Source organism: Anas platyrhynchos, chromosome 16 (assembly GCF_047663525.1).
Source record: "Anas platyrhynchos isolate ZD024472 breed Pekin duck chromosome 16, IASCAAS_PekinDuck_T2T, whole genome shotgun sequence".
NCBI classification, from domain to species: domain Eukaryota; kingdom Metazoa; phylum Chordata; class Aves; order Anseriformes; family Anatidae; genus Anas; species Anas platyrhynchos.
In genome coordinates this window covers 5,216,405-5,228,091 of record NC_092602.1, presented here as the reverse complement: position 1 = coordinate 5,228,091, position 11,687 = coordinate 5,216,405, and the positions used below count along the sequence as shown (strand labels likewise).

The 11,687-nt window shown below is 67.2% G+C and overlaps 3 protein-coding genes across 3 annotated transcripts; 2 read left to right on the top strand and 1 right to left on the bottom strand.

Moving 5' to 3' along the window:
• Positions 1-141: 141 nt before the first annotated feature.
• RNF215 (ring finger protein 215) lies at positions 142-3,774 on the bottom strand. The gene is made up of 10 exons (XM_038187559.2): positions 3,238-3,774; positions 2,948-3,076; positions 2,788-2,859; positions 2,620-2,705; positions 2,190-2,244; positions 1,769-1,873; positions 1,499-1,615; positions 1,278-1,415; positions 967-1,069; positions 142-812 (listed from the first exon to the last, which is right to left on the bottom strand). The coding sequence occupies exons 1-10, from the start codon at positions 3,463-3,465 to the stop codon at positions 790-792; spliced, it is 1,056 nt and encodes a 351-aa protein (XP_038043487.1). The 5' UTR covers positions 3,466-3,774; the 3' UTR covers positions 142-789.
• Positions 3,775-5,121: 1,347 nt separating this feature from the next.
• On the top strand, positions 5,122-9,284 carry SEC14L2 (SEC14 like lipid binding 2). Its single transcript, XM_027469883.3, has 12 exons — positions 5,122-5,257; positions 6,426-6,501; positions 6,698-6,741; positions 6,851-6,910; positions 7,022-7,210; positions 7,691-7,786; positions 7,950-8,010; positions 8,089-8,172; positions 8,305-8,411; positions 8,493-8,632; positions 8,716-8,885; positions 8,961-9,284. The coding sequence occupies exons 1-12, from the start codon at positions 5,204-5,206 to the stop codon at positions 9,113-9,115; spliced, it is 1,236 nt and encodes a 411-aa protein (XP_027325684.1). The 5' UTR covers positions 5,122-5,203; the 3' UTR covers positions 9,116-9,284.
• A 685-nt stretch (positions 9,285-9,969) lies between these two features.
• MTFP1 (mitochondrial fission process 1) lies at positions 9,970-11,512 on the top strand. Its single transcript, XM_038187659.2, has 4 exons — positions 9,970-10,127; positions 10,614-10,741; positions 10,837-11,069; positions 11,261-11,512. The coding sequence occupies exons 1-4, from the start codon at positions 10,076-10,078 to the stop codon at positions 11,334-11,336; spliced, it is 489 nt and encodes a 162-aa protein (XP_038043587.1). The 5' UTR covers positions 9,970-10,075; the 3' UTR covers positions 11,337-11,512.
• Positions 11,513-11,687: the final 175 nt, after the last annotated feature.

Genomic DNA, 11,687 nt, shown 5'->3' with positions numbered 1-11,687 from the left:
GACTTGGAGGCAGAGCCGGCCTCGGGACAAGGGGAAACGGAGCCATGCTCAGCTCCGCCAGCACCACCGCAGCCTGGGAGAGCGGCGATGAGCGGTCGGAGGGGCTGGGGACGAAGCAACACAAGACACAGCAGCCCCGCAGCCTCTCCTTGCTGTGTTTAATTGCGACGGAGCTGGGCAGCGCTGCGGCTGCCAGGCGGAGCTGGAGCCACGTGGGGCTCACGGCGAGTCCTCGGACACCGCAGCACAGCTCGTGTTCAGTCTCTGCAGCTCACTCGCGCCGTCCTCTCTAATAAGTTAGTATAAATAGGGTGTTTTCCCCCCTCCCACCCTCCTGCCACGAGCAGCAGGTCCCCCTGCAGCCCTGCCAGCTCCGTCCCCGTCCCTTGGCTGTGGCAGAGCCATGACCCAACGCGTCCCAGCCGTGCCCTGCCACGGCCAGGGGGAAATAAAAAAAAAGACTTAGAAAAATGACTACGAGCAGGGAGAGGGAGCAGCTGGGCCTGCAGACCTCCCCCGATGTCCCCTCCCCGGTGCCCTTTCCCCCAGCCCCCCAGCAGCACCCATCTGGGCTATGCCCAGCTGTGCCCCCCACCCCTCTACTCACGCCGAGCAGGGAGAGCCCCCAAATCCTTCACTCCCCTAAAGGCCAGGCGCTGCCAGGGTGCTGCGAAGGGCACGGCCACGCTGAGCCCGTGCCAGCACCGAGCACAGCTCGCCCAGCGCCTGCCCCGGTCCCTCTCCCCCCGTTCTTCCCGGAGCAGCCCTGGGGCACGTCCGCCGGGCTGGCTAGCTCTCTCCACAGCAGTTCCCTGGCAGGGAAAAGGATGGAGAAGGCGTCACGGGGGGAAGCAGGGGCAGAGGACAGCCCTCGCCCCGGTACAAACATGCTCCCTGGAGGGTGAACCGGGGAGCAGGACGTGCTGGGAGCCCCGGGACTCCTCAAAGCCCCGGAGCTGCACTCACCCAGGATGTTGTGCTTGCAGAGGGGGCAGGTCTGCTGCAGGAGGAGCCAGGGGTCCACGCAGTCCCGGTGAAACTCGTGGGCACACGGCAGCACCCGCAGCCACTGCGGGGAGGGAAGCGGGAGGGAGACGTGAGCCCTGAGGGCCGCAGCAACCTCTCCCTGCCCCAGAAAGGGGGACGATGTCCCCCCGGTGGGGACACCCTGGCCCTGGCAAGCGAGGGGAGGCTCAGCCCCAGGGAACAGAGCAAAGGGGAGGCATTAGCAGGGGTGGCCCCAACCCGTTTGTGTCACCGGCCCCACCGGTCCCGACCTGGCTCTTGCAGAACTGCTCCAGGCACACGGCGCAGCTATCTATCTCGCAGACCCGGCTCTGCAGCGCCTTGCCGGGATGGTAGCGCCGCGTCTTCAGGGCCGACAGCCGCCGCCGAATGTGCTGCTTCAGGTCCAGCTGGGGAGGCAGAGCACAAAGTGAGGCCCCGGCCGCACCGCTCGGGTGCAAAAAGCAGGGAGAAGGGAGCGGGGAGCTCCCACCTCGGCATCCCGCTCCGACACGTCTTGCCGCGACTGCCGCTGCGCCTGCACGATCACCCCCGTGCAGAGGAGCAGGGCGATGAGCAGGATGGTGTTCCAGAGCTGCTGGAGGTACTTCTGTAGGAACAGCACCATGAGGCACTCAGGGGGGCAAGCGGGAGGCCCCCAATTCCCTCCAGGCCTGGCTGCGGGGACGCCAGGCACAGCTATCCTTCGCCCCACAGCCATGGGGAGTGAGTGTGGGGACACCCGTGGGTGCTGCTGACGCACCTGGACCTGCGAGCTGTTCTCCCCGGTGCAGATGACACCCTGCCACTCCCCGTAGAGGCCCCCTCGGGAGAGGCCGCAGGTGGACCACAGGGTGAGCGTCACACCCTGCGAGGAAGGACACCGCATTGCCACCAGCCCATGCCAGCACAAAGCACGGTGCAGGAGGCAGGACGGCAACGCTGAGTGATTTCCACCTGTGGTGCTGCAGGCGGAGAGGGAATGAGGAAGCACAGGTGGCTGCCAGGTTCCCTGCTCCCACAGAGCCAGTCCTGGGGACACCGAGGCACCGGCAGCTTCACCAGCCCTGGTGGAGCTGGCCACTAAGTCGCCCCGTTGGCCAGCAAATGCTGGCTGGGCACAGCCGTGCCCCTGCCCTTGTACCTAAACAGAGGACGAAGAGGAGGAGGAGGTACCTACGTACCAGGTTCTCCAGCAGCACTGCCTGGTACGTGATCTTCGCTGTAGCTCTGAGACCCCTACGAGCAAGAGGCAAGAAGAGCGTCAGCCCTGTGGGCGCAGCAGGATCCAACCCCAGTACCTGGGAGCCCCTTTCCCACAGGGCACGGGGCCACACTCAGGGAGGAGAGAATCCTCCTCCAAGCCACGTGTGTGGGGATGGAAGGACGTGCAGGGGAGGTGCTGGCAAGGTTCTCTGCTCAGCCCCGTGCCTCAGTTTCCCCATCTGTGAAAGCACAGCAGATGCCCCAGCTCCTGTGCCAGGCTGAGCATGCCAGACACCCCCCCGGCCCCTTCTGTCCCATCCCTCCTGGTGCTGCCCCCAAGTGCTGGCCGTGCCCTGCCACCCTTCAGCGGCCGTAGCACAAACCCGACTGCTTCAGGAGAGCTCTCACCGCAGCAGTGCGCCCAGCAGCCTGGTGACGTTGTCCGAGGACTGGATCACGATGATGGGCTTGGCGAGGAGCTGAGAGACATCCAGCTGCACCGGACACAAAACCAATACCCGTGAGTGATGCAGAAGAGCATCCAGGGCGCCAGCAGGGCTGCTGGAGCTCCCCTACCTCTCGGATGGCGTTCTGGTTCAGCGCCAGGATGAGCAGAGCCGATGCCCCGAGCACCAGGGCTCGCTTCATCTGTGAAAACAAAAAGCACCGGGGGCTGGTGCTGCCCGAATCCTTGCTGGGGACCCCAGCTTGAGCCCCCGCAGCCGGGCACCCTCACCTTGCTGACCACGGCGGCGGTGAAGGACTCCTCCTTGGCACCTCGGGGACCGTCAGCCGGCTCCTCGCCCAGCGGCACCACGCCGATCCAGCTGTCCTCAGCGCCCAGCTCAGGCTCCTCATCTCCCACCTTGGGGACATGGCAGCATCAGGGGCCGGCACCGGGGGCACCGGGACACCGCCGGGAAGGCTCAGGAGGGGTGTGGGCAGCGTGTTCCCAGTCCCTGCTGCCTCCACATCCCTGCCTGCCCCCCAAAACCAACCCCCCCAGCTCCCCCAGCCCCCTCTCACCAGCAGCAGCCGCCCTCCGATCGCCTCCTCCCGCGGCCCTCCCAGCAGGGCCCCTCGCAGCGTGTAGGAGCCGCCGGGCCCCGCGGCCTCCCCGGCTCCGTTCCCGGCTCCGTTGCCGGCTCCAGGCCCCGCCAGCTCCACCTCGATGCGGGCTGAGGGTGCTGGGCCCGGCCCGGCCCGGCTCAGGGCCAGCAACGGAGCCAAGAGCGCGGCCCTCAGCGCCGCCATGGCTGCCCCGGGGCCTGCACAGCGCCTCTTGTGGGGCGGAGGAGAGCGGGGAGGGGACCGGGGGGGCTCCTCACACCGGGATCACACCGGGATCACGGAGCTTGTGCAGGGTTTTGTCCCCTTTTCAGCCCCCCTGCAGGTGCTGGGAGACACTGACGGGCTCCTCCTGAGCCTCCTCTTCTCCAGCTCCCTCAGCCTCTCCTCACAGCAGAGCTGCTCCAGTCCCTCCCGCATCTCGGTGGCCTCCCTGCGGTGCCCAGCTCTGTCCCGGATCCATTTTGAGTCATCCCCAAATTTATTGAGGCCGCACTTCCCCATCACCCAGCCCGTTAACGAAGCTGTTCAACGGAACTGGAGGCAGCACTGCCCCTGGAGCACTCTGCTCGTTGATGGCCTCCAAGCGGACTCCATGTCGCTGACCTCCAGCCCCCAGTCCTGGCCGTTCAGCCCCGTTCTCACCCCGCTCCCTGCCTGCCCATGGGGATGGTGACACCAGGCCAGGGAGAGGCACTGGTACCCGCAGTGGGACAGGGACTGGGATGGGGACAGGACAGGGATGTCTGCACAGTGACCTGGCACCATGACCAAGCGCCCCATGGCTGGCACCAAGCATGGGGTTGGGGACAGTGACAAAGGCAAGGGGACCCATGGGGACACAGGGCCACCCCCTGTGTCCCAGTGACACACACGGGGTCCCCTATCCACGCCCCCCCACTTTGTTATCATGGACACCCATCTGGGCACATGCGTGTGCAACAGGGGCGTAGCGCCCCGCGCACCCACGGGTGGCCCTGCCGGTGCCACCGTCCCCAGCCCCGCCGTGGCCACGTGTGCCTGCCACGTGTGCCTGGGGGATTTGCGACAAGGATCAGAGCGGGGTTTGCATCACAGCAGGGCCGTGATGCTGGGGACGGTGCTGGTGCAGGGGACAAGCTGGGGCAGGTCTGCGGGGCCGTGCTGGAGGTGGTGGGTGCGGGTCGGGGCAGATCCGTGGGGATCGCAGCCACCCTGAGCCCATGGGACAAGGGGGGCTCTGTGGGGCACCCCTGGGTGCGCAGCCCTGTGGGACACACAAGCACCCCTCTTGCACCCAGTCCCTGTGCCCCCAGTGCCTCTGCCCTGTCCCTTATCTCTGTCCCCTCTCCCCGGTGCCCTGACCCCGATCCCTTCTCCGTGTCCTCCTGCCCCTGTGCCCAAGCCTTGACCCTGAGCCCAGCTCCTGCCGCTGCCCCATTTCTGTCCCCTGTTCCACCTCTGCCCCGTTTCCATCCCTTACCCCATCTCCCACCTGCACCCCATCTCTCTCCCCATCCTATCCCCCACACCACCCTTGCCCCTAATTCTCTTTCTTCCTCCATCCCATCCCCACCCGCCCCCTGCCCCATCTCCCACCTGCACCCCCCCCTACCCCTTACCCCACGCTGCCCCCATCCCCATCTCCCTGCCCCAACTCCTCTCCCCGTCCCCACCTTTACCCCTTTCTCCGCCCTGACCCCAATCCCTTCCGTCCATCCTCCCTCCCTCCCTCCATCCCCAACCCTCTCTCCCTATATCCCCGCCTCCCCTGCCCGGCTCTCGGGCTCTGACCGTGCGGCCACCGGGGGCGGGCAGAGTCCAAGGGCTGCGGGACCGAGCCGAGCCGAGCCGGGCTGAGCCGTACCGGGGGCGGCACGGGGCGGAGCAGCCGCAACCTGCCCTTAAGAGGCGGTGCCGAGCCGAGCCGTGCCGGGCCGGCACCATGAGCGGCCGCGTCGGGGACCTGAGCCCACGGCAAGCGGAGGCGCTGGCCCAGGTGAGCCCAGCACCGGGATGATGGCGAGGGGGGGATGCTACGGGCACCGGGACCCCCTTGGGCACCGGGACCCCCTTTGGGTACCGGGACCCCCCTTGGGTACCCACCGGCACCGGGTGCGCACCGGCACCGGTAGCGGTCACCACCGGTCCCCATCGCCCATCGCCACCAGCACCCTGCGAGGCCCAAAGCCGGGCCCTGGCCTTGGAGCATCCCCAGGGTCCGCTTTCGGCTGCCTGCTCCCATCCTGGAGGATGGAGCCCCGCCAGCGCTCCCCATCCTGTTAGGGATCCGTGTGCCAAGCGGGGAGCTCCTGGTGTCCCCAATTCTCCGGGCACGGGTGGGTGAGGTGGTGGCTGTCACCCCCCTCCTCTCCACCTTTGGAGTCGGTGCCAAGAGCGGCGTTGCCTCTGTCCCACCTTTATCGGCCTCCGTGGGGTTCGATCTGATGCGAGGGCAACGTCGGAGGCTTTATCTTATCGCCTGCCGTCAAACCCGAGCCGAACTCCGGCCCGGCCCGCGGGCGATGACCCCAGTGGGGTACGGCCACGTCGATGCCCGGCCGGGATTTCGGGGTGGGAGGGTGCGCGACGCCCGCGCAGCGCGGCCCTGATGCAACGAGCTGCGGAACCTGTCCCCTCCCGCCTGCGGCCGCGTTGTTTTTCTCCCTGTGAAGGAGTTAATCCGAGGTTTAATTACACCTAAATGCAGGCGGGGATAATCCGGTCAGCCTTGTTACGGGGCTGGTACGGCGCGGGCCAGGGGGGATTTGTGTCGTGCCCCGGCCAAGGGACTGGCACCGTGTGCCCCCAGGCCACCGCGGTGCCCCCAGGTCCCTGCCGACCTCGGTGGTGCCAGCGGTGGTGTGTGATGAGTGCCCGGGGTCCGGCTCCATCCCAAAATCTCCTTGCTGATGGCAGAGGGGGGGATGCTTAGTGCTGGGGGGGTGGGGAGGGGGCAGGTTGCTGGTGCCCTTGCGCAACGGGACCGGTTTGGAGACACCCTGTGCTTGGCAGCTGGCCTGGGGACGGTCCCCTGCCAGGGAGGGGAGCAGAGAATGCCCGGTCCTGCCGGCTGCCCTTGGGACAAACTTCAAACCTGGGGGGTGAGGGAGGGACGGGGCCACGTCCCCAGCCCTGCTGACTGTGCCCCTTCTTTCTCCCCGCAGTTTCGCGAGAACCTCAAGGACGTGCTCCCCTCCCTGCCCTCTCAGGACGACTATTTCCTCTTGAAATGGCTCCGAGGTAAGCTCGGGGAGGGCACGGAGGGGCTGGGACATCCCACGGGGTGGCACCGAGCTGGGGATGCCGGCACGTGCAGGGCTGCTCCCGGACTTTTATCAAGCCAGCACCGGGGCAGAGAGCAACGAGGGCAGCGGGTTCGGTGGGGACGTCCCCGCTGCGCCCCGCGGTGGGGCTGAGCCTCTCCGCTCTCTTGCAGCACGCTGCTTCGACCTGCCCAAGTCGGAGGCGATGCTCCGCAAGGTGAGGGGGCCCCGGCGCTGGGAAGAGCCCCGCCGAGGGGTTGGGGTGTCCCCCCCGTGGAGGTGGTGGGGGGACCCCGCGTGCCCTCACCCCTGCCTCGCCTTCGCAGCACGTGGAGGTCCGCAAGCGCATGGATGCCGACAACATCGTTGCTTGGGAAGCGCCCGAGGTGGGTGAGCAGCCCAAGGGGGGTGTCCCCATCCTAAATGGGGTGTTCCCATCCCAAAGGGGGTGTCCCCAGCCCGAGGGGACTGTCCCCAACGTGAGGTGCCCCCCGCAGGTGATCAGGAAGTACATGTCGGGGGGCATGTGCGGCTACGACCGGGAGGGCAGCCCCATCTGGTACGAGATCATCGGGCCGCTGGACGCCAAGGGGCTGCTGTTCTCCGCCTCCAAGCAGGACCTGCTCAAGAACAAATTTCGGGACTGCGAGCTGCTGCGGCACGAGTGTGAGAAGCAGAGCCAGAAGGTGGGCGCCCGCCTGGCTGTGCCCCCCTGTCCCCACCAGCCTCTGTCCAGTCCATCCCTGCTGGCCCCACCAGCCCGTGTCCTCGCCATCCCCTCTGTGCCCCATATCCGCATCCCCACCGACCCCATAAGCCTTTCTCTGCTGTCACAAGCCCGGGTACCCGCCAGGTCCACGTCCCGTCCATCCCCACGCTCCTGTGTCCCTGTCAGCCCCTTAAATCCGTCTTCTGTCCATGTGTCCCTGTCCCAGCACCCGCACCAATGCTTCCGAGGAGGCTCTGGATGGACGGGGCCAGCCTGGTGGGGACGCAGGGACCAGCTCTGGGGCTGCCCCGTCTCTGCCACCGGCTTGTCCCCAGGACGGCGGGTGGCAGTGATGAGGGACAGGTGGGAGCAGGGACTTGGCAGCGGCCTCTGCTTTCCCCCCCCACCCCGTCCCTGAGCTCATCCTCCCGCCTGGCCTCTCTGTCCCCCGTCCCAGCTGGGCAAGAAGGTTGAGATGGTGCTGATGGTTTACGACTGCGAGGGTTTGGGCTTGAAGCACCTCTGGAAGCCGGCGGTGGAAGCCTACGGCGAGGTGAGGGGCTGCCCCCACCCTGGGGGGCTCTGGTTGTCCCTGGTGGTCCGAGGAGCAGGGGGTCCCCTCCTGTGCCCCCGCTGCAAAGCCCGAGCAGGTGGGGCTGCCCCGTGGGGCGTTTGGGGCTGGAGGACGTGGGCGTGCAGCTCTCCCCATCCCGCAGCTCCTGTCCATGTTCGAGGAGAATTACCCCGAGTCCCTCAAGCGCCTGTTCATCGTGAAGGGTGAGTCCAGCGCCGGGTGCGCGGCCGGGCGCGATGCCCTGCGGTCCCCCCTGAAGCCCAGCTCTGCTCCCCCCCCAGCTCCCAAAATCTTCCCGGTGGCCTACAACCTGGTCAAGCACTTCCTGAGCGAGGACACCCGCAAGAAGGTCGTGGTGCTGGGATGTGAGTAGGGTTGGGGTAGCCCTCACCCTGTCCCTGCAGCCCCAAAGTGTGTGTGGGGGTCCCCAGCTCTTGGCTGGGCTGGGGGGTCCCCATGTGGCTCTCAGCCCCCCCAAACACCCTGCTGTCCCCCAGCTGACTGGAAGGAGGTCCTGCAGAAGTACATCGACCCCGCAGAGATCCCGGTGGAGTACGGGGGCACGCTGACAGACCCCGACGGAGACCCCAAATGCCCCAGCAAGGTAGGAGGAGCTCCCCCAATTTGAGGAGCAGCGCTCAGAACGGCGGCACCCCCTGCCCGTCACCGAACATCCCCTTTCCAGATCAACTACGGGGGGGACGTGCCCCAGAGGTACTACGTGCGGGACCAGCTGACGCAGCCCTACGAGCACACCGTGGTGGTCAACCGCGGCTCGTCCCACCAGGTGGAGTACGAGATCCTCGTCCCCGGCTGCGTCCTCAGGTGAGGGAGGTGTCCAGGGGGGATGAGGATGAGGATGGATGGAACCGGAGACCCCTCCAAACCCTATGGTGTCCCTCTGGCAGGTGGCAGTTCAAGTCGGAGGGGGCCGACGTGGGTTTTGGGGTGTACCTGAAGACCAAGGTCGGGGAGCGGCAGCGGGCGGGTGACATGGCCGAGGTGTTCCCCACCCAGCGCTACAACGCGCACATGGTGCCCGAGGACGGCTCCCTCACCTGCTCCACCCCCGGCATCTGTGAGTCCAGCCCCAATCCCACCCCAAAAACCCCATCCCCTGGCGTCCTAACCACCCTCCCCCCTCATCCCGCAGACGTCCTGCGCTTCGACAACACCTACAGCTACATCCACGCCAAGCGGGTGAGCTACACGGTGGAGGTGCTGCTGCCCGACGCCGCCTCGGCCCAGCAGATCCAGCAGCTCGGCGGCGAGAAGCCGGCCCCGGGACCCCTCGACCCCAGCCCTTGACGCCGGCGGCGCAGCCCCGACCCCGGAAAGGACGGAGGAAGGAATGGGGCCGGGACCCCGCGGCTCAGGGATGTGGGGGGGCTGCGTGCGGGGCCACCGGCCCCTCTGTGCCTTATGTATGGGGGAGTAGGGGCTGGTGGGGTGGGGGCAGTAAAGGGATGGACACACACAGGGCTCTCGGCTGGTTTTTGGCCCTCGGACCCATGGCCAGGCCCCACTGGCCATAGGGGGGGGGGTCCTGCTCAGCCCCACAGCTGCTCCGGGCTGTGCCCCCTGCCCTCTCAGCAGCCCCTATTCCCCTCCTAAGCCCCGTCACCGGTGTGGGCCATGTCCCCCAACCCTGTTTTCCCCTCTCAGCCCCATCACCGGCCCCTATTGCCCCTGTTCCCTAATTCCCCTATTGCCCCCCATCCTTTATTGCCCCGCTTCCCCTATTTCCCCCCATCCCCTGTTGCCCCTATTGCCCCAGCTCCCCTATTTCCTCCCATCCCCTCTTGCCCCAGTTTCCCTATTTCCCCCCCATCGCCCATTTCCCTATTTCCCCCATCCCCTATTACCCCCCCCATTGCCCCAGTTCTCCTATTTGCCCCCTCCCCTATTGCCCCAGCTCCCCTATTTCCTCCCCCCTCCCTTTTGCCCCAGTTTCCCTATTTCTTCTCCTTCCCCTATTGCCCCAGTTCCCCTATTTACCCCCCCAATTTCCCATTTCCCTATCCTCCCTCCCCATTACCCCATTTCCCCTATCTGCCCCCTCCCCATTACCCCAATCCCCTCCTGCCCCTCCCTCCCCGCCCCGCACCCCCACGTGACCACGGCCGGTCACGTGCTGCCCGGCCCTGCCTCCCCCGCCGCCATCTTGAAGCCGGGCGGAGTGGGCGTGGCCTGAGGGCAGGGGGCGTGGCCAAATGACGTGTCCCAGGAGTGGGCGGGGCCTGGAGCGTGCGGCGGCGGGGGCGCGCCATGGGGGCGGCGGAGCCCGACCTCTACCGGGACACGTGGGTGCGGTACCTGGGTGAGCACCGGCACCGGGACACGGCACAGGGACCGGGTTCTGGGACCCGATACCGACACCGGGCACTCGGTACCGGTACCGGGAACTGCGACCGGCACCGACACCGGGCACGGGCACTCGGTTCCGGCACTGATACCGGGTACCGGCACCGGGCACGGGAACCGGCACCGGGTTCTGGGATCGGATACCGGGACCGGGCACCGGACCCGAGACTGGGCAGTGACAGCGGGAACTCGGTACCGGCACCAACACCGGCTACTGGCACTCGATACCGGCACTGACACCCGGTACCGGCCCCCCCCGGCAGCAGCAGCAGGGCCGGACCCTGCCCGCTGCCCCCCATCCCCATCCCTCGGTGTCCCGGTGGTGGGAGCAAGGTGACCCGGGCAGGGTCCGGTCCCCGTGGGGAAGGCGAAACGGGACAGACGGGACACAAACCGGACCCGCTGCCCCCTTCACCCCCCTCCCGGTGTCCCCCCCCCCCAGGTTACGCCAATGAGGTGGGCGAATCCTTCCGCCCCCTGGTCCCGGTGGCAGCCGTGTGGGCCAGCTACGGGGTGGCCACAGCCTACGTGACCGCCGATGCCATCGACAAGGGCAGGAAAGCGGCAGCGGTGAGCGCATCCCCCCCATGGCTCCCCCCACCTCATCCCCTTGTGCCCAAATCCATCCGACCTCCTCGTTTCCTTTCCTTTCCCCCCCACCCCAGGCCCACGAGCACGACCCCGGTAAGGCGACGCGGGTGGGGGTGGCGGTGGCGGACACCTTCGTGTGGCAGAGCCTGGCCTCGGTGGCCATCCCCGGCTTCACCATCAACCGCCTGTGCGCCGCCTCGCTGGCCCTACTGGGCTCCTTCACCCGCTGGCCTCTGCCCGTCCGAAAATGGGCCACCACTGCCCTGGGGCTGGCTGCCATCCCCGTCATCATCACACCCATCGATAGGTGAGGCATGGGGATAAATTGGGATAAGCTCATGCGGGGTCCCGGGGAGCTGAGGGGTGGCACAGGGGGAATTGGGGGGGCTGGTGGGGATTAGTGGGGTAAAGCCCCACTGGCACCAGGGACAGCTGGACCTCCCCTGTGGCCAGATATGCCCCAAAGGACCCCGTAGTGACCCTATTATCCTGCTGCAGGAGCGTGGATTTCCTGATGGACTCCAGCCTCCGCAAGCTCTACGGCACCGAGGGAGAGCCCCCGTCCTCGCACTGAGCCCCCTCCCCACCCGGGGACTCACATCCAGCAGAGCCAGGCAGGGAAACTGAGGCACGCTGCTGGCTCTGGGGTGCTGCACCTCCTGCACTGTGAACCCACACACTCAGGTTGTGGCTGTGGGGTGGAAGCGTCCGCCCCGGGCCTGGTCCTAATAAATCATTTCATACATCGCCTGCTGGGAGTGGTGTTTGGGTGCCCACTAGGGCCACATGGGGTTCATGATGGGATCAGGAGGGGTTCCCACACCAAATGTGGCCCCTCAGACCCCACCTCATGGGAAGAGCAGCCCCACAGGGTGGGGTAGCCATGGTCAGGGCTCAACCCTTGATGACGGAGCTCGGCCCCAAG

Coding starts and splice junctions, on each gene's coding strand:
- RNF215 (XM_038187559.2), bottom strand. CDS start 3,465: ATGGCGGCGCTGAGGGCCGCGCTCTTGGCTCCGTTGCTGGCCCTGAGC. Junction 1,874..2,189: donor CAGTGCTGCTGGAGAACCTG/GTACGTAGGTAC, acceptor CCTTCCTCGCAG/GGTGTGACGCTCACCCTGTG. Junction 1,070..1,277: donor AGCAGTTCTGCAAGAGCCAG/GTCGGGACCGGT, acceptor CCCTCCCCGCAG/TGGCTGCGGGTGCTGCCGTG.
- SEC14L2 (XM_027469883.3), top strand. CDS start 5,204: ATGAGCGGCCGCGTCGGGGACCTGAGCCCACGGCAAGCGGAGGCGCTG. Junction 6,911..7,021: donor TTGCTTGGGAAGCGCCCGAG/GTGGGTGAGCAG, acceptor TGCCCCCCGCAG/GTGATCAGGAAGTACATGTC. Junction 8,633..8,715: donor GTCCCCGGCTGCGTCCTCAG/GTGAGGGAGGTG, acceptor TCCCTCTGGCAG/GTGGCAGTTCAAGTCGGAGG.
- MTFP1 (XM_038187659.2), top strand. CDS start 10,076: ATGGGGGCGGCGGAGCCCGACCTCTACCGGGACACGTGGGTGCGGTAC. Junction 10,128..10,613: donor CACGTGGGTGCGGTACCTGG/GTGAGCACCGGC, acceptor CCCCCCCCCCAG/GTTACGCCAATGAGGTGGGC. Junction 11,070..11,260: donor ATCATCACACCCATCGATAG/GTGAGGCATGGG, acceptor ATCCTGCTGCAG/GAGCGTGGATTTCCTGATGG.